The following is a 26914-nucleotide window of genomic DNA, read 5'->3' as shown; positions in this document are numbered from 1 at the left end:
GGACCTTAACAGGTAATAAAAAATATATCAGAAACGGATTGGTCACCTCAAATAACCGACCCAACCCCAGGTTCCTCAACTCACTGCATAAATACCACATGCTAGGAAGTAAAACAAACCCTATATCTTTCCTGTTAACAATAACTGCTGAGCAGGGCAGAGAGCAGGAAGTGCAAACATTCACACCCGAGGCAGAGAGTTTAAACTCACCGGTCATGTCCGGAGGGAACACGGGAAAAGGCTCTGGATGAGGGAGAGAAGGATGGGGAGAGACAGAGAAAGAGAGAAAGACAAATAAAGTAAAATGTTAATATGTAATGTAAGGTTAACGGCGGGGTACATCCCTGCCTTACTGTATCAGAGGCTGATGACTCTGAAAACATGCACTGAACTTCATAAAATTATGAATAACCCACATCTGAGGCCACAGAGGAAATCAAATGAGGACACAGAGGATATCAAAAGACTTTTCAGGAAATATTTCATCCTCAAATCAAAAGAAATATACAGTACCATTATGATTTTGTGGATTGCAGCATTATTTTCATGATAATTCAGCGTATTCATTTTTTCATTACTTTAATGTGTCCAGATGTTTACTTTTGTGTTTTCACAAATTAAATTATTCTCGATTAATAATAATACTTTCTATCATGTAATTATTACCATCATTATCTATTGTTTATTATTCCCAATTGCCGTATTGGGACTGTTTTCGGTTGAAGTCCACAGTAATCGATTGTCGAGTTCACGCGCATAGGTTTAGTTACCTATGATCACGCGCGTGAACTCGACAATCGACTACTGTGGACTTCGACCGAAAACAGGAAGAAAATACAGGTATGTGCGCTGGCTGAATTAACATCATTTTTATTCATATCTTTCACATCTACTGCAGTCAGATTCACCCGTGTTCACTCTGAAGGAATCACTCAACATGGCTGGACACTTGTAATGACACATCAAGGATGTTAAGAGGCTAAAAGCAGGTTTAAAACTTGCCCCATTGAAGTCAACAGGGTGCAAATTTTAAAAAGAGGATAACACGGTGTAGGCAACACCGATTTTTGTCGTTGATCTCTGTACTGACAGCACTCCAAATTTACAAAAAAATGAGCTCAATGTTAAAATTGACCGGAGTTCTCCTTTAAGTAGTCCTGCTGTGTTGGTAATGAATATTTAAAAGCACAAATATTCCATGAGGTCATGAAAATAATGCAAATATGCAAAAAAAATCTTCACAGTCCTTGATTTTTGGGATGAAATATGAACTGGACGTGTTCTTGACAAGTTTTGAGATTCACACAGGTGCTGAATCCAAATGCTTTTCCTTAAAAGCATTTTTTCTTCAGCTAAATTCTCTGTCCCATCCTCATGCAGTGATCAGATAAGGCATTTTGATTCTCAATTTGTTGGCAGAGGAGCGTGTTTTCAAGTTTTAAGTTGTTTTCATGTTGTGAAGGTTTTGTTTTGAAGAGCGAACACGGAGAAAGAGAGGAGATTGCTTGAATTCTTGAGATGAAAACAATTAGAAAAACACGAGGAACTATCGTGAGGGCCAGCGGCTCGGGGATCTCTTTTTGGCGGGAACTGCAAGTCCAACTGGACGGGTCGATAAGAATTCTCCCAGCATGCCATGGGAAGAATCACAACAGGCGCATGGTGGAACACGAGCTCTGGAGGCTTCCAATTTTTGGATTCGAAATAAACCACCAAGTCCCGTAGCCTCAGAGCGAGCCAAGCGGCAACGCTGCGAGCCAAAAATGACTAAATCAAGAGTTTCTAGTTATGGACCAGGAATCGGAGTAGCGACGAGCACATGGTCACATTCTGATATCCTTAAGACCATAAACCACAAAGCTTCTGTGCAAGATCCGTCCTCAAAAAGCTCTGGCTATCAACTAATTCCGTTGAAAAGCTCTGTTTACAAACATGGAAGGAGAAGCGCGAAGGAAATAATGAAACAAAGATTAGCATCGGAGCCCAGGGGCATTTGTGGCCTAGATTTGATTCTACATTTTGCTTTTGATGGCAAACAATGAAGCGCACTATTTTTTTTTGTGTGTCCTCTTTTCATGTTAATAAATTCTATTTTGAGAAGCTCTTTGAGATAGTGGCTGTGATGGCTAGGTTTGAACACATTAAAAGGAGAGGTTTATGGAGCGAGTGTCTTCAGAATCTAAACGAATTATGGAGAAAATGGTGGAATATGTGCCATCTGTAATGAAGAGATAAAGGTGACTTCACAGGAAACCAGAAAGAGCGTGGCAGGGAGAAACATCTGGTAGAGATAATGCACGCCGTTGGCTTAAGTTGCCGCTATAAATGACAACAAAAGTATAAAGGATAAAACTAATGATGGAAGAAAAAAAATGAAAGGTGCAGACTTACGAGTACACTCCTCCAGCGGTGTGTTCACACTCATGTGGATATTATCAATCCAAATGTGGCCTTTGGCACCCTCAAAAAATCCTTCGATTACCACCTGTGTGATGAAATATGAGCACATAGAAAACAGAAAATGTCACCATGATATCTGTCAGGGTACCAAGACTAAACAAACAAATGTTTACGATTAAACGGCGTCTAATCTTCAAACAAGTAATCACTTGGGCAATAGATTTAAGTAATTAATCACGTTTTGGGGTGAATTTCACTAAAATATTACCTTTTACCCCACAATCAAAAGAAAGAAAATAAGAAATTATGTTTTGGGACTGTGAATTTTTGCATTGTGACATTACTTCATTATCCTTTTTAATTGTTTGAATTTCCATTATAATCCCATGTGATTTGTATTATAGTACAAAAAAAAATACACTGTCATAAATTGCTTGTTTATGTTAAGTACAAAGTAGTACAACAAATATGACTATGATGTATAAATACTCCACAATTTAACTAATTTATCTTTAAATAGGCTTAAAACAAAAAGACTTTTGGGTTAATAGAGAAAAATACACCTTTCTTTTGGTGAAATGTGTGAGAATCTTCAATTAAATCTCAAATTTTGAACACCACCATTATAATAATTATTTTGTTTTCTCAAGACCAAAACCAGATTTTCTTTGTTAAATCAACAGAAGTTATAAGTTTGTTTACAATAAAGAAAACAAGACTGTCTTGAGAAAACAAGACCAAATTTAACAATACTCCTTTTAAACATCATTAATCTAATATTTTTGCATGCTAACTTGACAGCCCTAATTTTACAGCCTAAATGTCCTTTTTGAAAAGATTTACCAAATACAAAGTTCTGTCATGAAACTCTAGATGGCGCAGGCTGATAGGTCCTTAAATCAATTTGCGATCACATAATTATCTACATGGTGCAGCTGATTGGTTGTTGTGGCATCAGCAGCCAATGAGCTTTCTGCTCAATATTCAAATACTTGGCATTGTTTGCCTTTAGCAGTCTACAGTGCCCTCCAGAAACCCTAAACCCTCCACCTTCCCCAGCTCCACCTGTATAGATCTGCCACGGAGGTAGCAAGTCTCTATTCTTGCTCTGCAGAAGCAGCAAAGGCGTAGCAGATCTATTCCACCAAGACCAAATTAACTAACATTGCCATATCCATTACCATGCCAATCTCTCCGAGAGCTGTAATGACAGAGCTCTGTTTTCCAAACATCACAGTTTAAAAGATATTCAACTTTTTATCATGTCTAATTCTGCTTACCTGAAATTCATTTGGAGATCGAGGTATGATGGTCCGTCCTTCTTTCCAGATGGGCTCCTGGTCTCCACGGAGGGACCAGAGGAGTGTTTCCTCTTGGTGTTTGTTCTGCAGCAAGACCCTGAGTGTTGCCTGATCCTCCAGCTGATAGGAGAAGATCAGACAGAGAGGTCCGGTGTCAGGATCCACACTGGGACTGAACAGTCTGGCTTTCTGGCCCTGGGTCTCAGGACTGGCCTCAATGTAAAGGTAGTTTCCCAAACCTATGAAAGAACAAACGTAATATAGTGTGTCATACAGTCTATGTCAGCATCAAAGACTTTATATACATGAAGACTGTGCAGTCATATTACTATGAATGAGAGAAAGTGCAATACGCAATATGCCGGAATTAGTCCCGCCTCCTAAATAAAAGAGCCAATCGGCGATTAGTAAAGTCATCACATCACTGCAGCTGTCGTTAGATGCTAGTTCTGCTACAGACCTTATTCAGAGCAGCGCCATGGACAGGTATGAAAGCGAGGCTGTGTTTTCAATGACATCCGCTAGAGTATTTTGTCCACTGAAATTTCTTGGAATAGCCTATTTTTGCAGTGTTTCGTCAGCAGAACAATTAAATATCCCACTGAAGAGATGTATATCTATCCCTCACAGCCTCGCTTTCATTCCCATTAAAAATGAAGATGGCGCTGCTGTGAAAAAGATCTATAGAAACAGTCAATGTTCTGAGACTTAGACGCGCTTAGTACTGCCATTGCACTCCAGCCTGAAAAATAAGATTCTTTAACGCTATTTGAGCATAAGAAACTGCATTTACGATACAGTTGTTGTCAATGCAAATATATTCAAATATTAAATTTAATCGTAAGCTTGGTGAACAGCTTTGGAGAATTTGATGTTTCCCCATTCAAAGAGGATGCATGACTGAAATGAACTGCCCGAGAGGAAATTACTTGTCTTAAAGGGTTTAATTTGACTAGTTTTTAACAAGTGACAGAACCTTGAAGCCTTTTGGTTAGTGGCATGTAATCTTGTTTATTCCCTACTGGGCAAGATGTCCTTTAAACACATGACATTTTAACAGTCTGGATTATGTCACTTTGGGTCTAACCTATCAAACACTTCCTGAACCCAAACTGTGTTTTCGAGCAACATGATTCGCCTAAACATCACGCTGTGTGATTATACGGAAAAGTCAAGTGTGTCGCTGTGGGAAAAGTCAAGCGCCTCGTCATTAGTATTAGTGTCTTTCGTGAGCGACGGTAGCCCACTGGGCTCTACTGTAGGCATTTTAGGTGGCGGGAGGTGTCTGTTTGCTAAGCCGGGAGTGAAAGAGCGTTAAGTGGGAGCAAGGCATGACCCCTACGGTGAAGAAAGAGCGGCGAGACAGGTGCACACTCTTTTATCTCTCTATATATTCGTGAATAATCTTTCCAGACGTTTCAAGGTCAAAAGACAGCTCATGTGGTGGCGGCCCCCATCTCTCTGAGTGATCCGATTGAACGAGGAGGAGACATGTGACCTATTGGAGTCTTAAACATTTTGAGAACTGTCAAAAAACGGCTGTAACACCTTGCAGCTGTCGGCACGCCTTGTTAAGTCTTTCAGAGAGAGCATTTAAAATTTTCCAAGGCAATGAATTTAAAATAGGTTTAGGATAACAATCCCCTTAATATCACTGGGAATGCATATATGAGGAGATGTGAAGGGGGGAATAGTGAATATCTTTTATTGATGTGGAAAAAAAAATCCCCTTTTTGATCATAAGTACTATATATAAGGGGAAACGAATAATGATCTCTTGAAAGAGGCTCTAAGTACATGGAAGTCTATGCAAAAATCCGCCTGGAAGGCAGGTGAAGGACTGGAATACATGGTTGGAAATGCAGTTTTTCCACGAAAATCTGCGCCTCTGAAGTCAAATAAAGATACTCGGATTTAACACTTTGCCACACAACAGCTGAAAGAGACTGATATAAGGGGTTGTTGAACTTCAAGAAAGGAGTTCTGGGATATTGCAATGCTTCTTCTTTAATGTTTTGGAAATTAAATGAATGATTAAAACAGTATTGCTTAGCAATGTCTACACATATATTATATTATATTACTGTATATTATATTAAATTATATTATATTATATTATATTATATGATATTATATTATATTATATTATATTATATTATATTATATTATATTATATTATATTATATATACTATAATGATATTAAGTAATTTCTTTTTTTTTAAAGAAATTAATACTTTTATTCAACAAGGATGCATTGCATTAATCAAAATTGATCAAAAGTAGAGTAAATTATGTTCTTTTGTCCACAAAAATATTAAGCAGCACAACTGTTCTTTATATTGATAATAATAAAAAATGTTTCTTGAGCAGCAAATCAGCATATTAGAATGATTTCTGAAGGATAGTGTGACACTGAAGGATGAAAATTCAGCTTTGCCATCACAGGAATGATTTTCATTAATATATATTTTTAATATACTGTATTAAAATAGAAAACTTTTGAACGGTGGTGTATAATTGAAAATATTTTCAAATCAATAACATGAATGCAAACTTATGAAACTAATTGTTTCAGCTCTAAAATCTTGACAGAATGAGCCACATTTGAAGCTGTTGTAAAACAGCCAACATATGCAAACCAGTGACCTCACATCAAATAAATTCTATATTAATCTTTGGCAACCTTAGACAGCCTATAGTTAGGCGAAATAATTATTTATTGTTTACTGTTAATAATTAATGCAATTATTTAGTGAACATTTGTGTCCCCGACATATTGCTGTTGCTGCCTTTTTATAAAAGCAATATGTCACTCGAGAGAGACCCAGCATTACAGTGATTTTACCATGTCAACACCTGACTAAAACATGGTGAAATCACTGTAACGCATGCCCTCGGGTGGCATATTGCTTTACTAAAGGCAACATGAAATGGTAACCCATTTTACTTCCGTAAGCTGATGTATTCCAGAATGAAACAAAATACTGATGAAGAAAAGAATAAAAAAATGTGGAATGAAGCCAGATTTGAAAAAAAGAGAGGCTGAGACAAACGTCAAAAGCAAAGTTTTGCATTTCATCATTTCTTTCTTTCACAATCGTTCCTGACAAGACCATAAAGGTGTATTAAGACAGTAAATATGGTCATTTTTGCTTTCTTTTTGACAAACATGTAGTAATCTGCTCTCAATCAAAAAGTGATTGTTTCAGCACTCCAAGATTATTTCTGTCTTCACTGTCATTCTTTGCTCCTGGTGTACGCTTCTAATTGCGATGTGTCATGGGATAGAAATAAAGGGAGTGTGACAGTGTTCGGGAGGGAGAAAGGAAGAGAGAAAGCATGCCGAGCATTTATCCTGTTTTCCTCTTCTAGATCCCATGCCAGTGTCTGACATGTGGAAAGCAGACCGCCGTGTACAGAGGGAATGAGGTCACAGGAGTTTACGAGAGCACATGCTGGGGGATAGACAGGGAAAAGGCTGTTCTGGGAACAGTCCAAGTGCTTGTCTTTGGGGTGAGGCATAAAAACGTTAATAGGAAACTGATTTGGAATCAGAATGAAGTCTTATTACACAGAAAAAGGGGCAAAATTGTGAGTTTACACTGGCATCAATTTCTATGCGGATCCAGGCTGGTTTATGCTGGTTGGTACTGGTTTAGTGCAAGCCAAGATGTTCATTGCCTAAACTTTGCCAGCATGATCTGTTATAGAAAAGCTGGTTGAGCATGGCAGTAAAGCTTGTAAAAACTAGTTAAGAATCGTGAAGAAAATTTCAAAATAGTAAAATAAAGTTAATTAAAACTATGTATGATAAAATTAAAAAATTAGAAATATCTTTATAAAATATTATAAAAACAGGGTTAGGGTTAGGGTTAGGGTTTATTATTATATAATAATAAAATATTATATAATTGAGATTTATAATTTATATATAATATATTATTTATTTAATTACTCATATATATATATATATATATATATATATATATATATATATATATATATATATATATATATATATATATGATTAATGTAAATGTAAAAGTAAATGTAAATGTAAATTAATATTTTATATTATAAAATTATAATGTATTTTTAATATTTCAAATATATATATATCAGTATAAATATTATAAAAAATAATATCTTAAAATATAATAAAGAAACAAAAATGATCAATTATAATTTATTTAAATATATTTTTGTATAATTACGCTAAACTGTTAACTGTCCCATATTAAAATATAATGTAACTTAATGTAATGTAAAATAATATAATGTAAAAAAAAAAAAAAAAAAAAAACAGTTTGTTGTGTAAATGTAATGCGTTTCCAAGCATAAAAACAGACAAGAGCCTACAGGCATGACAACCTCTCTATGAATGCAAATGTGTGTGTATTTGTGCACACAGTGTGTGTGTGTGTGCGTGTGTGAGTGTGCGTGTGTAATACTCACTGTTTGAGCCCATGGAGAGATCTTGACTTTGACCCAAGGCGGTGCTTTTGCTGGAGCTGTGTAGCGCCCAGCTGAGGTCAGAATCCGGGTCAAGGGTCCAACCACACAATCCTTGCTCAAAATCACACAGTCCTTTGTGAGATGGCAGGGCAGCACTGGTAACTGAAAAGAATACATCAATACATTCGCATTAATATTCATCAACCCTGGCAAAACATTGGACGGCTAAAGGCACTTTAAGCAAAACTGAGCTCTGACCTTTGACTTCAGCTGTTCAAAAATAAAGAAATGACAACAATTCTGCCAAACAATCCACTGAAAATCATGATAGTGTTACTTATGTTAAAGGGAAAGGGATATGTATTGAATAAAAAAGTGGTGTAAGTGTTGTGATATATTCTATATTGTACCATGTACACAGCGATCACACAAACTTTACTAAAGCAACATTTATCATGGAAAATACAGTTTCTGTGCCTTACTTTCCCTGCTCCCATTTTACATAATATCCAACAACAACCAAAACGTGGATGATTTCTGGAGGTTTATGGTGTTTATGAAATGTATTTGTGCTTGAGTCATGTATTGAGAGTTAAAAAAACGACTAACCTGGACTGGGTTTCTGTGTTGTGGTGGTTCCTACAGAGGAAGGTTGAGTTGGTTTGGATGTCTCTACAGCTGGTGTGGAGGTTTCTGTGGATGGAAACACATAATTAACAATCCTAACCCAGAACAGAATGCATTTCCATTCAAACAAATCTCTTTTTCTTTCCATTTCAAATGAGATTCCCTTTCATTTCAATTATGCAGCCAGCCATGAGTCAGATATTCATAAATTAAATCATAAAGCTCTAAACTCTGAATTTATGCCAGCGCAGAGGGGAACATAAACTATGTGCACAGTATGCAATACTGTGCAAAAAACTATAATTTGGTCCTTGTATCGCCTGCAGGTCTTTACATCTGTCTTAAATGATGACATCAGACTGATGGATAGCGTTGCTGTAGGGAGAAAAACCAGACAAACCATGGGGTGTTGAATGAAAACAACACATGTATACATACTAATATATAGGACCTCCAATCCATTATGCTAAAAAAAATATAATAATAATAATAATTATCAGCAATTTTTAGCTGTTCAAAAAAGTGCTATGAACCGAAAAATATACAGGCACCAAAATAACTTTTAAAGGTGCGTTTTCACCACACACACACACACACACACACACACACACACACACACACACACACACACACACACACACACACACACACACACACACACACACACACACACACACACCTATCTTTATGAGGACATTCATTGACACAATGCAATCTCTAGCCGCTTACCGTAACCTTACCCATCACAACTAAGTGCCTAACCCGAACCCTTACCCTATACTGACCCTTAACCTCATTATAACCTTATCCCTAAAACCAAGTCTTGACCCTCAAACAGGCCTTTAAAGGGCTCTCAGAAAGTGAGGACTTTCCAAAATGTCCTCATTTTACTCTTTTTGTCCTCACTCCAATGGTCGAAAACTTAAACTGGTCCTCACAAAGATAGTTGTACAAGTACACAAACAAACACGTGTGTTCATGATATGTCAGTTGTGATTATTCTTTCTTGCAGTAAAACAAGCTTTTTAGGGGGTAGAAATTAGTCTTGAAACCTGCCTTGGAAACAAATAAACTGCACTAAACGAAAAGGCTTTAGACTTAAATAAGAGCAGAAGTCCATCTAGTATATGAACTGAGCGGTCACTCACACAGTAGTATCTGCAGAGGAAGCGAATCGGTGCATACATTAATATTTTGAATTCATAAAAGGTGAGCCACAGCTGGTGATATTTGTCACTGTAATGCCATGGCCTTTTCTGAAGCAATTAGCCAGCTAATACCACTTCCTCTGCCCTATCGCTAACTGCCTCCCTCTCTATGCCATCCTCTTTCCCTCCATCATTCTTTCATATGCCTCCACACCTGCAGTCTGCATCCATTTGTTTTTCTTTGTCTTCTGATTCAATTAGTACAGGGGTGATGGATAAATAGCATCACCTGCGCGGGACTGTGCTCTCGCTCGCGTACACACGATGTGCAAACACTCTCCGCGCCGCGAAGATGTTCTGTCAGGGTTTAAAGGTCGCTGTGTGTCACGGTGTAATGATCTTGACCTTTCAGAGATGTGACAGTTGTGTCAGCACAACATACAAGACAAATACATGGAACGTCATCACACAAAGAGCTGTACTTCTACCGTCACACTACAAGGCTGTTCTAGAAGATAGGAAGCATAATTATGCATCCTTCTGAAATCTGCTTTGTATGCAGCTTTGGGATGGACTCACTAAAACGTTTGAACCAAGATTGTGTGTGAGTCAATAAAAAAATACAAATATTCTATGATTTTTGCATACAGAGTAAGATGTGCATGGCAGTGTTATTTTAGTATTTGTTATATAATATTATAGTATTTCTAAAAAAAAAAAAAAAAAAAAAATTCAGTTTTCATTTTAATTTTATTTTTTAAGTTTTGTCATTTTTGTATATTTCTATTTAGCTTAAATTATTTTTTATTATTTTAAGTTTTTTAAGTTGAAGCTTTTTATCTAATAAATAATACTAATAAATATATAAATATTAGGTGAAAAACTTAAAACTTAAAAATCTTACCTTTAAAAGACAGTTTTATTTCAACTTTCAGTTTTATTTCAATTACCGAAATGAATTTCAACAGTTTGCATTTTAGTTAACAATAACAACACTGGTGTATGAACTATTTTCATGTTTTATTTTTTGTCCTTTAATGCCACATTAGTTAAATGTGTAAACTATTCTAAATTTATTAGCCTTTTTTAACAAAACATGCACATTTTTGTGATCTACAAATTACCCCTCGAATTCTTTAATTGATCCATCCATCCATTCATTCATCCATCCATTCATTCATTCATTTTCTTTCTGCTTATACTAAACACTGTAAGTTTACAGACATTCCCTTTAACCCAGAACACAACACAAGGCAATATGTAAATCAAAATCACTTGTCAAAATCAATCAATATAGAAAATGTCTTCGTACTAACACCATACGTCGGGCCATATTTTCATGGACTTTTCTTAGGGTGAATGTTATTGCTGTTTCAAAATGGCTGTATATGTTATCTATCTCTTTAAACCGTACGTGTAACTGTACACCTCACCGCAGGCTGCAGTTGCCTTAATGTGATTAAGACTAGCGGGAAGATCATTGCCTTCAGTGTGTGTGTGTGTGTGTGTGTGTGTGTGTGTGTGTGTGTGTGTGTGTGTGTGTGTGTGTGTGTGTGTGTGTGTGTGTGTGTGTGTGTGTGTGTGTGTGTGTCTGAGTGTGATGGAAGTAAGGCAAAGAAATGAAAGCATATTATTGATAGCTGTAATCTGTCTTCCATCCATTCCATTCTGCTCCCCCTTTCTCAGCTCATATCCCATCATTCTCTTCTCTCTCTCTCTCTACTCTTGTCCTGTCATTTCTGCTTTCATCAAATTCTCACCCATCCTTAAGGAAAGCTGTCAAATCGTTCTCCAAAGAACCTGATTCAGCAAAAAAAATAATAAATCAATAATGAAGAATAGATATATAAATAAATAAATAAAACACCCTCAATTATGCATAAAGCTTGTCTGCATATTTCAGCCTGATAACCAGAGTTTGGCAGGACTGTAAAGAGCAGTAGTGCATGCTGGGAAAATAAAACAGCTGCCTTTAGGGCCCCATAATTCACCTGAGAGAGACTCATGCAGTGTGTTATATATTACATCATATATATATATATATGTGTGTGTGTTTGATTGTTTGACAGCGCATAAAACCTGAGGAACTGAGTATTCTCAGATACGCATGATGACAAAAAGAAAGTTCAAATTCTATTTTATAAAAAAATAAAGCAACCACTAAGAACACTGTAGGAATTACTTCTGGGAGATGTTGTTTATTCTCAAATACATACTAAGTAACAGTGTGGGTAGGTATAGCCTATACACTACAACAGCTGTTCTGTGGGATAAACATGTATAACATATGAGTGAATGTGTGTATGTGTGGGAGAGAGTACATGGGAAAGAGAGTATCATGGTCCCTGATGAGAAACAGAAAGAGGAGAAGTGAGGAGAGCAGGACCAGAAGAAAAACATTTACACAGGCAAGATCAAATGGTGGGAACAGAGAGAGAGAGACTGATTAGAAAACAAAGTTAGAAAACAAAAGAGAGGAATCTAGAGAGAAAGGTTGTGATTCTTAAAGGGACAGTTCACCCAAAAAATTACATTTATATACTCATTTTTTCACCTTCGTATAACCTTCACTGAACCTTAGTACTGCCACAGTACATTTATGTAATTGTGAGAGTTTCTACATTTGCAATTCTGATCAATCAATCTATGCTGAAGTTGAAATTTGGTTTTCACACCTAAAAGTAGAGCATACTGTACATTTGCATACACACATACATACGCACACACACACACACACACTCTCTCTCTCAATCAGATGTATCTCCAGAAGCTCTATGATAAATTATACAACATAGAGGATAATTGGCACAGGGGGTAGCTGTCTGATTATAGCAGAGCTGCGTGAGTGTGTTTGTCTGTGTCTTTCATGCCTATAATATCATAGACATGGGAACTGTGTATTCGTGCAGGTTGATGCTCTAGCAAGTCTGGACAGATAAACACATACAATCCGTAATAAATGATTATAATAACATAAATACACAGTTGAGGTTAAACCACTGGAGTCACATGGATTACTTTTATGATGTCTTTACTACCTCTCTGTGGCTTGAAAGTGGTAGTTGCGTAAACTGTCGATGGAGTGACAGAAAGCTCTCCGATTTAATGGAAAAGATCTTCATTTGTGTTCAGAAGATGAACGAAAGTCTAAAAAAAAGTCTAAAGTAATTAAAGACAGAATTTTAACTTTAAAGTTTGAGGTCAGAAAGAATTATTTTTTTTTAACAAATTCTTAGTTTTATTCTGCAAGGATGCATTAAATTGATCAAAAGTAAAAACATTTATAATGTTACAAAAGATTTCAAGGTTTCAAATAAATGCTGCTCTTTTGAAATATCTATTCATCAAAAGCAGCACAACTGTTTTCAACATTGATAATAGCATGGTTTCTATATTTCTATTTTCTCTTCACATCACCTTTTTTTTTTTTTTTTTTTACTTCTCCACACCATAAATGAAAAGAAAAAAAATTGTTCCGGCTGCAATAACTTTCAGCTGACAGTGCGTTTCTGGGAAACAGCTCAGTGTCGGTTGTAGACACTGAGAATAAATTGCACCCTACAACTGGCACTGTCCAATCAACAACGAGCAATTTAAATTATGATTTCACAACAGTGGTGTATCAGAGGGCGGTGACCTACTGTACCTGGCAGGTTGCAGCCCAGGACTTCCATTCTCATTCCGATCCCTGCCGGAGACCAGCGCTCCGGATAGATGCGGATGAACTGTGCAGGCAGCTCCTCAAAACGTCTCAGCTCTGGGGTGTCATAGTGTGTGTTTCCCTCAAAAAGCTGCGTACGGGAGGAAAAAAGAGATTACTTACACACACACTTACTGAATTTAGACATCTAAACAGCAATCACAGGAGACTGCATTTAGTTGGAAACATTTTGGTTGAATCCCTACTGGAAAATCCCAGAAAATGGTTGCTAGGTTTTTAGCTGGTCAAGTTGGTCTAGATGACTGATAGACTGGACTACCAGCAAGTGGACTTGGTTTTTGGCCTTGTAGACCATCTTAAAGGGATAGTTCGGCCAAAAATGATATTTAACCCATGATTTACTCACCCTCAGGTCGTTCGAGATGCATATGTCAATCTTTTTTCAGACGAACACATTTTCAGTTATTTTAGAAAATGTCTATAAAGTTTTAAATATGTATATTTTTACGACAAAACCGCACGGATTACCCTCAGAAGGCCTTCGTTTATCCCCCTGGAGCCGGATGGATTACTTTTGTGAAGGATACATGCACATTTTGGGACTTGAAGGAGTGGACCCCATAACTTCACATTATAACCACTGAAAGATCTAAGACATTTTCTAAAATAACTGAAAATGTGTTTGTCTGAAAAATGATTGACATATGCATCTCGAACGGCTTGAGGGTGAGTAAATCATGGGTTTAATATCATGTTTGACCGAACTATCCCTTTACTCAAGACTGTAAGGACTGGTAAACCAACTTGGACCAGTAACAAACCATCAGCTGAATATGTCAAACAGAATGAAGATGTTTAGAGCGAGAAGGTCATCTTACAAAAGCAACAAGCCACTTACATTACTGTTCAAAAGTTTGGGGTCAGTCAGTGAAACATTATTGCAATTTAAAAATAATTGGTTTAAATACATTTTAAAATGTTATGCAATGCTGAATTTTCAACATCATTACTCCAATAATGATATTTTGCATATGTTTATATTATGCTATAGACAAATGAAATACCTTTGACATGCTAGTCTTGCTATCCATTACAAAGTTCCAGTCTTTCCCATTCAGGCTGTGTGCTAGGCGATACTTCCGTACGAAAGCCCGGTTCTCAGAGCTGGTTCCTCCCTCACCGCTACGCGCTCCTTGGGTTATCACTCCTCTCACCGTCTTGGGTGTCCCGAGGTCCACCTGGAGCCATTCTTCTCCAGCTATAGGCTGGGCAGGGCCAGGAAACCATCCTGATCTACTGGCCACCAGACGTGCCGCTCCAGGGGCCCAGTGAAGGTCCCTCACTGAGGACGCTGAGATCTGGGAGTCAGTGAGGAGCCCGGACAGCATTCCCTGGAGCTCTGAACATGGAGCATCTGAGACAAAAGAGAACGAGATGTACACACCGACTTCAGCCTTGAAATGTTGAAATGGGCATGTACTAGACACTTTTATCCAAAGTGTCTTACAACGCACTTATTACAGTTTTACCGGGAAATTTGAGGTTAGTTATCCTTATTAAGCCTATTGTCTCATATTTGATACACACATTTCTAAGGACTCTAACTGATCAAAACTTTGCTGAAAAACCTATAGGACACAATCTACTACATAACTCGTGTCATCTGATTGAGAGTTTATACTTTTTTAGAAAGCAAAAGGCCTTTAAGAATAATTCCAAAAATGTCCACATTCAGGCCGTTTTGCTGAGAAATCTTTACAGTTTTTTTAAACAAATATAAGAATGACTTTAATATTATTAGAAATATTTCAAGATGAAGGAACATCTTCCTTTTAAGGAATGTTTATTTGTGCATGTCTCAATCATCATATTTGAACTTAATTATTTGTTGCATTTGTTGCATTTACAGCTGATTTTTATATGCATTTTATACAAGTAGTCTGCTATTCTGTAATAAAGATCTTTACATAACAAGCTTTCAAAAAATTCATCAGATAGTTTTGTCCATATAAACATCAGCAACTGAACCAAATTGCATATCTTTGCTCAGTTTGGACGTCTGAATAAAAACTGAGATGATTTTCCTTCAAGTATGAGCTCCATATTCTCACTATATACAAGCCATAAAAGCCTGATATATCAAATATCATACTCAACAAAAAAACAAAAAATATGCAAACTTATTTTAATATTTTGTCTAAAACTTCAATAAACTGTTCCAGTAAAAAAAAAAAAAAAAAAGAGAGAGAGATGTTTTTATTGTGTCATGTGTCAGGCTTTACAGGGTGTTATATTTTTCATTTTCAGCAAATATTTTTTTTCCGTGCTAACAGACGAAAGACCTCATTGCATTCTATGGTAAAATGATAAGAAACAATGTGAGTATAAACAATCACCTGTAATCTGGCAACCATAAAGTTCAAAGCGTAGTGCAATGCCATTATTCCACGTCTGTGGTCGAATACGAACAAATCGGGCCAGAACGGGCTGAGGAACACGGTTCAAAACCACCTCAGATGGATCAGTGTTGGCATGGAAAATCTGCAAAAGAAAGAAAACACAACGCAGATTATACTTGCTGCAAAGCATCACCAAATCTATTCATTGAAATCGCAAATGTGGACTTTTTCCACACTATGAGAGTTCTTCCCAAAAGAAAATCATGTCCTTTCATGATATTCCCATCTCAGATTTTTGTTTTTCTGCATGCAAAATGGCCAGGAGGAATAAAACGTTATTCCTCAAGTTTTTAAGAGGTATTCATCTGACGGACATCTTAGTTTGATATGCACATTATGAATGTAATGTTTTCTTGTTTTCAAAGACAGCCCTTTAAACACATTACAAATTAAAGGTGGGGACATTATAAACGGCTGCGATAAAACATAACTAACTCCTTCTCTCGTTCACATACCTCAGAACCACAAGAGATCCGACAATTTCTCTGTAAAGTGTGATAAAGACTATTAGAATGAATACCAGTGAAAAATTGCTGTAGATAAGAGATGAACTTCCCATGTAGAGTCGAATGCTTGACTGATAACTGAAATCTAAACACAATTTTAGATTTAGAAAACACAAGACGTGCAGTAAGTGAGCTTGAGGCCTTGTCACAGTTGAAATCCTGTATATGTGTGCATGTGCGTGTGCGTGTGTGTGTGTGTGTGCGTGTGTGTGTCAAAAATCAAATAAAAGAATCAAATACAAATACAGAGGAGACTGGAACTTATGATTGTTAAAACGGTTGAAAACCCATGACCCCCCCACCCCACACACACACACACATCCGTGTAAACGTGAGACGTTTACCGATGGATGTGTCTTAGCCAACCGAAAACATTCCTCACCTGAGATGAAGTGTAACATAGTCCAAGATGGGCTGTAAGGGCTTTCAAAAGCGAACACACACACACAAACACACACACACACAAGTATCCTGGCTCACTTACAAAACTGTGACTATGACAGACACCAGTGAGGCAGTGAAACGGGTTGATTAAGTCAAGTGGCACTAGAAAAAAGTAGTGGATTAGACGAAGACAAACAAAGAGTCTATTGAGCTTGTTTTCACCACAGTTAAATTTCCCCCTATTCCTTTTTCCTCAAGGCCTAAACCTCATTCATCCCCATTGTTCGCCTCATCCTCTCCATCCAGTGGCCACAAGTCACGTCCCATCGAGAGTTACAGGCTCTGGGCAGAGTAATCCATATGGAAGAATCCCTTTTCTGTGCTCAACGCTCAAGGCTACAAATGCTTTATCAACTCCGTGTGAGTGTGTGTGTGTTTGTGTGTGTGTGTGTGTATTCCCAGTAGGGGAATTCGGCACACTCACAAAGGACCACACTCATAATGCTTCAATGATGCAGTGTTGGAAGGATGGAGAGGTGGGGGGAGGGTTTTCTCGAACCCTTTTTTAAAATGCTGATCTCGAGTGTGTTGTGGCTGCTGAAGCCAGACAGACAAGACAGCCGGACTAGACGGATGACCCCTTTCCAGATGCTGGAATAAGGCGCATTCAGCCATTCAACTCTGTGGCAAAACATTGTGGCAGCTCTGCAGAGTTCACGGATAACGATGGAAGAGAAGACAGAGGTTAAACGAAAGAGACTGGAGGAGGAGCGTAGGGTCTGAGAGATGTTAACTTAGACCAATCAACAAGACGGAAAAAAAATCATAGGGAAGAAAATATCATAGAGACCAGGACAACTGGAAATGTATGAGAAAGAAGGACCGGCCCATTGATACTTTGCACGTGACGTCAGTTGTACTGGCTGGCGGGCAAGAACGTCATTCTCTAGCAACGAAAACCAGTAAACTAATCAAGGATCTTGCCAGGACGTTGCCAGTTTTAATATACAAAAGTTAGTGTTTTGAGGTGTACACGACATGCCAGATAGTTGTTGTGCGATTGGATGCACTAACCGCGTTTGTTGCCCGCCAGATATCACATGACTGCAAAGTATCAATAGTCATATTTACTAAATGGCATATTTAATTTGACCAGAATGAACATGAGGTTGAGTGGGACAGAAGTACAGTCCGTTTAGTGGGACTCATTCATTTCTGTTTACATTTTTCCTATAACCAGACTGGAAAAAATCTGGTTTACTTTGAAACAATTTTCACTTAGAAAAATGGCTAATACATTTCACAAGTAGCACATTGAATTAAACGTGAATTTTTGAACATTTTACTGTTAAAAGTACTCAATAATCTTTCACAGTTTTGGAAAATATTTTTTATAGTGTAATTGACATTAATAACATATCAAATGTATTTGTAAATCATTCATAAAAATGATTTGTAAAATTACATTCGTCCGTGAATGTACATAAATTTGCATGAAAAAAAACCAATTACACTTTTTGCACTATATGTGAAATTTCTATACAATTTGTAATAATATCTAGACAAAAAAGTATAATAAATTTATAAAAAAAAAACATTCTTACATAACTCCTGTGCAATTAATTTCTGTGTAAACTGTGCATAAAATAATTTTTACATTAATTTATGTAACACATTTCTGTGCAAATTATTCGTAAAACCATTTGCATGTAAATTTTTGCATTTCATAAATATAGCGCATATTTTTTTTTGTATCTGGGTATCATTTTGTTGTAAAAACAATGACACATTTTCACTGAAAGAATGGGTTGTGAAAATGAAATGTAACCTAGATTCGTAAGCTCAAGAAAGTCCAACATGAACAAACTGTAATTCTTTTTTCCACTTTTTTCTTGTTTTGTTCACATCAAATGGCATCTACTAAGATCTATTAGACACAAAAAAGTCTTCAGAAAATATGTACATCAAACACAAGACATACGGAAAAGAAATATGCTACAGTTTAAGAGCAGTCAAAGGGGGTCAGAGGTCGAATCGCATATTGTTAATGCATTCAGGTTTTCTTCACCTGTTAAGATCAAAGATTCCATCAGTGGTTTAGAGGCGATCTTTGACCCCTGTCAATAAGCCTAGTTACACAGTTCAAAGGTTAATTAAGATCATAAAGAGATCCGAGTCTGACCAAGTCATCTTGAATAATGACCGTTTCCTGTACGAATCAATCAAAGACTATTTTTCTTTGTTGATAATGGGAGATCTTTCCTGACTGGCCTTTAGAATAACAAGCAGATTGATGGCATTCTTGCTAGAGGAATTCATTGTGTTTGCTATATGAAAAGGTTGCGCTATTCAATACAATACACAAATACCCAGTAAATGATTAGTACTAAGCCTTAAAGATGTGTTTTAAATTAAAATGGCACTGCATAACCAAATTTCAAATAACCTATAGAGCTATAAGCCGTTTAAGCTTTAAGCCATTCAAAGTCGTAAACAAGACCAAAATCTGCCTGACAACAAGAGTGTTGGTGGCGGGGCGTCCCACGGCAGGATGGTTCCACCCATCCAGTTAAAGTAGAACGCTAGCTAGTGTAACTAAATAATTAAACCTGCCATGTTGTGGGTCTATGAGTGATAGATCATGAAATTATAAAGACCCTTTCCACTGTCCCTCCAATGCTGGGAGGTGAAACCCTGCGTGAGCCCGTCTCCACCCCTGGGTCGGTCAGAGCAGACATCCCATGCAGACTGCTAGGGACAAAAGGTCTCGAGGTGTTTAAGTATTGATGAAAGTCGTGAAAGAGCACGTCTAGCCAAAGACAGGAGTGGAGAAACGAAGTTGAGGAAAGAGAATATGTGTGTTTTATGATGTCTGGTGCCAAACATTTTCAGATTTTATCATTTGCAGTAGAACACTTCTACAAAAAAAGGAGAAAAACAAAAAAAATTCCTTGTTTATTAATATTCATATGTTGAAAGCCTTTGACCTAAATTAATTACGTCGAGTACCTGCAATAAAATAAAAAACTTTTTCATTCACTACTGAACAATATACTTGCAATATACCAGTGAGCTTTCTCTCAATGGGGGAAAGAAATTACAAGACTCCCCCCTTAATCCAAATGTTTCATTTTCCTGCATCGTTGTGTCTCTCCTTCCATCCTTTTCCACTCTCCCAGTCGTCACTTCTCTCACAGACGGTGAACGCAGAGGCTAAATGCCTTTATATGCCATATTCATCATGTATCAAGTGAGTGTGTGACAGATTTATTACTTGCTGTTCGCGAGGGATTTATAGGAATTTCAATAATAAACAGGATATGCTGCAATTTTTTGTGCTTGTGGAACCTTTTTGCCATTTATTGAGTGATTCAATGCAAAAATGCTGGGTGGTACAGTATATTGAATATTCATGAAATATGTGCATCGACTTTACTGTATAAAATCAAATAGCGCAAAAAAGTGAATTTTGTGACATTTTAAGGCACTTTTATCCTCAGAATAAGGTTACAATCATTCCTTGTGTCATGACTGGCAAGTACAAGAATGTTTTAGAAGCATTTCTGATTCAAATGTCCGTAGCATGAACCAATTCAAACTAAGCGAATCAATTAAAAATTCCATAAAAAATTCTATTTGGCAAAAATTTGCATCAGTAAATTATTTTTTTTATAGTTTTTTTTTTTTTTTTTTGAGAACAGTTGGGTTTATCAAAAAGCTTTTGATAACCTTTTGCCCGCATGGTCGGAAGATGATCTGAGCCAATTTTGGTGAAAATTCCCAATGGTCCATTTGAATCGTCTTGAGCCAAGGAATCACAGAGGGAAAAAAGTTATTAGCATAAACGTAAGTGCAATTTTTGGAGAGTTGGTGGCACTGGAGGGATTTAGTTAGAGATTCAAAAATGTGTGTGTTTAATATTCAGACTGTCCACTTTCTGTGTGCCAAATTTCACCATTTTTCAGCAAGTAGTTATATGGGCAGCCATTGAAAGAGTGGAAGGAGGAGGAAGAACAAGAACACTAACGGATACTAACGGATACTAAATATAATTCCCAGCCTTTTGACAATATTCAAATAGATTTTTTAATATAAATAATTCCATTATAAACTGAATATTGTCAAAAGGCTGAAAACATCAAGATACAATTTACCAACCCTCATTACTATACAGGTGCTGGTCATAAAATTAGAATATCATCAAAAAGTTGATTTATTTCAAGAATTCAACTTAACAGGTGAAACTCATATATTATATAGACTCATTACATGCAGAGTGAGATATTTCAAGCCTTTATTTGTTATAATTTTGATGATTATGGCTTACAGCTTATGAAACCCATGAAATCAAAATCCCAGAAAATTAGAATATTACATGAAATCACACAGTAATTACACAGTGATACCATGGTCATTGAACCAGGTGTTGGTTATTTTGGCAGTGTGGGCAGGTGCAAATCCTGCTGGAAAATGAAGGAAGCATCTCCATAAAGCTTTTCTGCTGAAGGAAGCATGAAGTGCTCTGGAAATGTCCTGGTAGACGGCTGTGTTGAGTGGACAGCACAGTGGACCAACACCAGCCGATGACATGGCTCCCCAAACCAACACAGACTGTGGAAACTTCACACTGGACTTCAAGCATCTTGGATTGTGTGCCTCTCCATTCTTCCTCCAAACTCTGGGACCTTGGTTTCCAAATGAGATGCAAAATTTACTCTCATCAGAAAAGAGGACTTTGGTCCACTGTGCTTTATTAAATCCAGAGTCAACGCAGCCGTCTACCAGGACATGTTCAGAGCACTTCATGCTTCCTTCATTTCCCAGCAGGATTTGCACCTGCCCACACTGCCAAAAGAACCAAAACCTGGTTCAATGACCATGGTATCACTGTGTAATTACTGTGTGATTTCATGTAATATTCTAATTTTCTGGGATTTTGGTTTTTGTGGGTTTCATAAGCTGTAAGCCATAATCATCAAAATGATAACAAATAAAGGTTTGAAATATCTCACTTTTCATGTAATGAGTCTATATAATATATTAGTTTCACCTGTTAAGTTGAATTCTTGAAATAAATCAACTTTTTGATGATATTCTAATTTTATGACCAGCACCTGTATATAAATAATTTAGTAACCAGTTTACAAACTAGTTTAACAATTTCCATCCCACCCAATATCATAAAAGTGATTTGAGACCAAGATTATGTTCGGATCTCTAATCCCAGGCATGTCCGCAGGTCAGTACTACTTTCACGTGCGACTTATTCCCAAACAGGAGACTAATCTTTTAATCAAAAGCAGATCCACTAAAAAGACGACCAAAAGGTTAATCCTAGCGCTTTTATTACACGGCGCCCCTTGGCGTAACGTAGAGTTAAAATGCATAAGCATCTTTCCGAGGCTCTGATTACACTGTGGCCAACGCGGTTACAGTGGGATTAGTTGTCACGAAAAGAGAAAAACGAACTTTCAAGGGGTGGACAGCATCAAAACAAACAGAGATTAGGATGTGGTTGGGCGAGTGGGGTAAATGAAGCGATGGCGGTTGATTGATGTTTAAATTACTAGCTGGGCTAATGCAAGCCAAACAAAAGTATTTCTGTCGAGTTTGCTCAGTTGTGTCCTCATCATAATTTGACTTTGCCGCAATAATCTTCACAACCCAAATGCTCTATATCCGTCTTAAATATTTTTTTGATGGAGTTACTGAGGGTTGTCCAAAGCTCTGTGATTGAATTCCTGCCTTCTTCAAAGCAAAAATCATATTAGTCCTAATAGGATCAGTCTAGAAATGAAAAATTATTTGAAACAGTCTTACTGGTCTTCAAATGGGACAAAATCAAGAGAAGAAACCCTGAATTCCGATAACGTATGAACACGTATCAGCGTATCCCAAGCTGGTCCAGGTGTGACCGGTCACGCAGGTGTGTTTACGGCAGGTAGCTCACAGGCATTAGGAACGGCCAGAGAGATAAGGGTGCATAGAGAGCCTCATTGTTCTCCGCCACCAGATAACCATCTCTCAACTTGTTCCCATGTCACTTTCTCTGTTCAGACCAACAAAGTTCACCTGGCTGGAACTAGAGTTACTTCTTCCTGCAGATGCTCAACTGCCTCATTTCAAGTACGCATTTTTAGTGAAAACAAAAGTCTACTGATAGATTTGGGAGGGGATAGCGACTAAAATCTTTTAGTTTAATGTGTAGTTAAACATAGTTCTTTGTGTATTGTTGTGTTTGTGTTTATGTGACCTGGCTGGATTCACCTGAATTATAGCCTGCTAACTATCAGTGGTACACTTGGCATGCTTATTAATCACCTTTTTTTCTCTATCACATATTTTAGAAATCATCATAAATTAGGAATATTAGGATTATGGTATTTTGCCACTTGTAAACACATAGAGAACACAAATGTATTGCATGGTCCTTGCCTTATGGTTTTTTCCATGCCGATAGATCATCCAGTCCTCTCCATTAGTGCTGACTTCCAGTTTAAAGGTGGTGACGTAGTAGGACTTAAGAGTCTCCTTGGAGATGGCTCCTTGGGTAGCGATCCCGGTCAGAACCTTAAGGAACTGAAGATCCACCTGGGAAAGGAAGGTGATTGATGAAAGTGGGAAATAGGAAGCGATAACAACGCCCGACTGATCAGACCAAATTTAGTTTCTTTCGACAGCCGATCGATGAGGATTTCTGATGTGAGTAATGAACAGTTCCTTTGCAGTATATAAATCATGAACATGTATTGGAAGGACGTGGATAACAAGTTTATTCATCCTAGTGACACCATATCTGTGGCTGGAAAACACAAGGGCGCTATTTTAAATAAACCATACCTACACTTTACAGTTCAGCATGAAACCCATCTATAGACACACTAAACTAAACAACATCCTAGAATCATGGAAGTGACTTTTGCATGGCAAAATAAAAATGCCATGCAAATGTTTTTTTAAAATAGCGACATCTAATAATTGCATTTATTTATGCAAATAAACTATTATAAAATATGTTTTTTAATATATGAAATTCAGTTTGTAAGCCTATATAGATGTACAGTAAATTTTACAATTTGACATTTTAATGCTAATTCATGATTTTGCCTAATTGCATTTATCATACATTGCATATGTCCAATCATTCTTGACTTAACTGTATACCATTTTATATAAAATTTGCAATAAAAGTAGATTTCAGCAAAATGATGCATTACTGGTCTAATTAAAACTCCTCGACCTCTACACATGCCGGCAATGCCGTCTTTACTCATCTGTCACATGTAAGAAGGAAAGGCTCCCAGACCCTCAAGCTATCAGGATCCTGGATGCAGGTGAGGGGTGTAAGGAGGGACGGTAAGAACTCTGAAATCAATAGCGCTGGAGAAGGTTGCTAACTACGGATTTCTCTAGACTGTCCCCATCCATCATCGAGCAGTTAGCATCACAGCAACCTTCCATGCATCGTCGGTCTGCACCAACACAACAAACGCAGCGCTCAAGCTAAGGGGCGTATGCTGACAGGCAAGATGGAGTGCACTATAGAGGGTGTAGAAGGTTCTGGAAATGTAGTGGTGTGTAAGAATATACCACGTGTGTGTGTGTGTGTGTGTGTGTGTGTGTGTGTGTGTGTGTGTGTGTGTGTGTGTGTGTGTGTGTGTGTGTGTGTGTGTGTGTGTGTGTGAGATTGAGAATCCCAGTGCATTAAAGGGAAGGACGGGGTAAATGGCATATTTAATGTGACGCAAACTAAAATGAGGCTATGAGGGTCAGCATAAAGCACGGTTGCATTGCTGAACAATTATACAGATTTTTTTTTTTTTTCATGAATAAGACCAATTGAACAAATAGTACTTCCATCACCACATTTTTTTCAAATGAAATATATCATATAATAAAAATGAAATGTTGCAGGCATGTCAAATGCACCAATAATCTCTAAAGGGTCCAAAAGGGGGTTTTCACAGCATCTTAATTTTTAATAGTGTAATGTGCGATTGGCTCACCTGTATGTATTCCTTGTTGCTGTCCTCAGCAGGCGTCCAGGCGTTGTCCTCGTTGTTCAGACGGGCCTGACGCGGCTGCCAGCGACCATCATAAAACGAGGTGGAGGCCGAAATCTGATCATCAGAGATCTTACTAGACTCCATTCCAAATGCATTGCTACAGTGAAATGCTGAATGAGAAAGAGAGATATTAAGACAAACTAAAACATGTACTTTTTAACTTTATTTTTGTTTTATTTTATTTATCTTTATTTTTTCTTATTAATAAAATGAATTTATTAATAATGACTTTTTAAAAAATATTTTATTTATATATTGAAAGACAACTTGAAGTTACAATAGACCATATTCACTTTCTTAATAAATTACCCTATTCATACTTTCTAAATTTCTCCCAGAAATGTCACATTATGGGAGTTTAAATGTGCTGTGAATGCCATTTCATGTAATTTCTATGGAAGCTTGTTGTGACTTGTGAATTTTTTTTCCTCAGAAACTACTTTTTTCTCGCAATTCAGACTTCAAACACGCTCTCTCTCTCACAATTCTGAGAAAATTTTTTAATTGCAAGTTATAAAATTGAAAACGCAAATTATAAACTTGCAATTCAGACTTTTTGCTCGCCACTGTGAGTTTGTATTTCGCAATTATGACTATAACTCGTAATTGCGAGTTTATATCTGACAATTCTGTGAGAAAAAAAGTCAGAATTGAGAGATATAAACTTGCGATTCAGAATTTTCTTGCAATTGCAAGTTTATATCTCACAATTCTGACTTTTTTCAATTCTGAGTTTAGATATAACAAGAAATAAACTCGGAATTGCAAGAGAATTACAATTGAATTACAATTGATGGTGATAAAGTCCAAATAGATATAAACTCAATTCTGAGGGGGAAAAAGGCAGAATTGTGAGATATAAACTTCCAATTGCAAGAAAGAAAGTCACAAATGTGAAATAAAATTGCAATTATTACCTATTTTAATTTTTTATTCCGTGGCCGAAACAAGCTTCCAAATAAAATAGTTTTATATGCATCAGTGTTTACTTATAGCTGCTGGAAAAGGCAACTGACATGATCATAAACTTTACCTTTAAAAACAAAACAAAACCAAGAAACACAAATTATACGTACTGTCACTAACTTCCTTGTGAGTCATGTTATAGCGGGCAGAGAAACCATCTTTGGCCACAGCCATGTCAGTGTGGAAGGAAAGCGACAGAAGACCTGTAGAAGACTGGATCTCTGGAGGGATTTTCGTCCCACAGTATCGTCCAATCAGGGGTCCCACTGGACACAAGAAAATGGTGGAAAGGGGAAAATGAGCTGATCCCAGATCAGTTAGTGAGGCTAGAACCGTTTCTCAGTGTGAAGTGGATCTGCTGAGGCATCGCGTGCCTCAAATTCCCCCAGCTCCATGGATTACCAGCTTTCCTCATGGTATTCCTCTGATTTCTTTCCTACTTATCCCTGATTTACTGTCCCTCTCCCTTCCTCCTGTGATCCCTGGATGTCAGCACAACAAGAGCTGAGTTTGATCCCAGATTGATAGCGTGTGAGATGGGACTGTGCAAGTAGTTGAGATGTTCACAATAGCATGAACGCTATCTTCTAAACACTATTTGTGCGACTTGATAAAAGATATGAGAAGAAGGTAAAAGGAAAATCTGGCAGATATCTATAACGATAGCGATAAAGATACCGTTCTAAAAACTGTTCTCAATATTAAAGAAAAGCAGAGTTCTCCTCACAGCTATAAGGATAACGGCACAGAGAAACGATATCGTTGGAATCACTTTCAGAATGATTTTATTCAGCTGATGAATTATAAAAACAATGAAAGCCAATCAGAACCAATCCTGCTGTAACGAGTTTGAGCATTTAAAGTGACAGACAATCACGCGCTTAGAATAAACCGACGATGTATCCCCTGTTGTGAACGCTAATAGAGTTATCTTTATAGA

The 26914-nt window shown here is 37.2% G+C and overlaps 1 protein-coding gene across 2 annotated transcripts in view; it reads right to left on the bottom strand.

The window, feature by feature from the left end:
* The window catches only part of nrp2a (neuropilin 2a), a 72137-nt gene that overhangs the window by 11549 nt on the left and 33674 nt on the right, over positions 1–26914 (bottom strand). For both annotated transcript variants that reach the window (XM_079856523.1, XM_079856522.1), the window contains exons 5-15: positions 26085–26240; positions 24949–25118; positions 23378–23533; positions 15990–16134; positions 14658–15007; positions 13579–13723; positions 8767–8850; positions 8158–8319; positions 3681–3940; positions 2392–2485; positions 211–243 (exon numbers count right to left, since the gene is read on the bottom strand). In XM_079856523.1, coding sequence (XP_079712649.1) covers positions 211–243; positions 2392–2485; positions 3681–3940; positions 8158–8319; positions 8767–8850; positions 13579–13723; positions 14658–15007; positions 15990–16134; positions 23378–23533; positions 24949–25118; positions 26085–26240 — 1755 coding nt within the window. The remainder of the gene's footprint in view (positions 1–210; positions 244–2391; positions 2486–3680; positions 3941–8157; positions 8320–8766; positions 8851–13578; positions 13724–14657; positions 15008–15989; positions 16135–23377; positions 23534–24948; positions 25119–26084; positions 26241–26914) is intronic.

The sequence above is a fragment of the Squalius cephalus genome (assembly GCF_949319135.1).
Source record: "Squalius cephalus genome assembly, chromosome: 2".
Classification (NCBI taxonomy): Eukaryota; Metazoa; Chordata; class Actinopteri; order Cypriniformes; family Leuciscidae; genus Squalius; species Squalius cephalus.
This window is presented reverse-complemented; position numbering and strand designations above follow the sequence as displayed.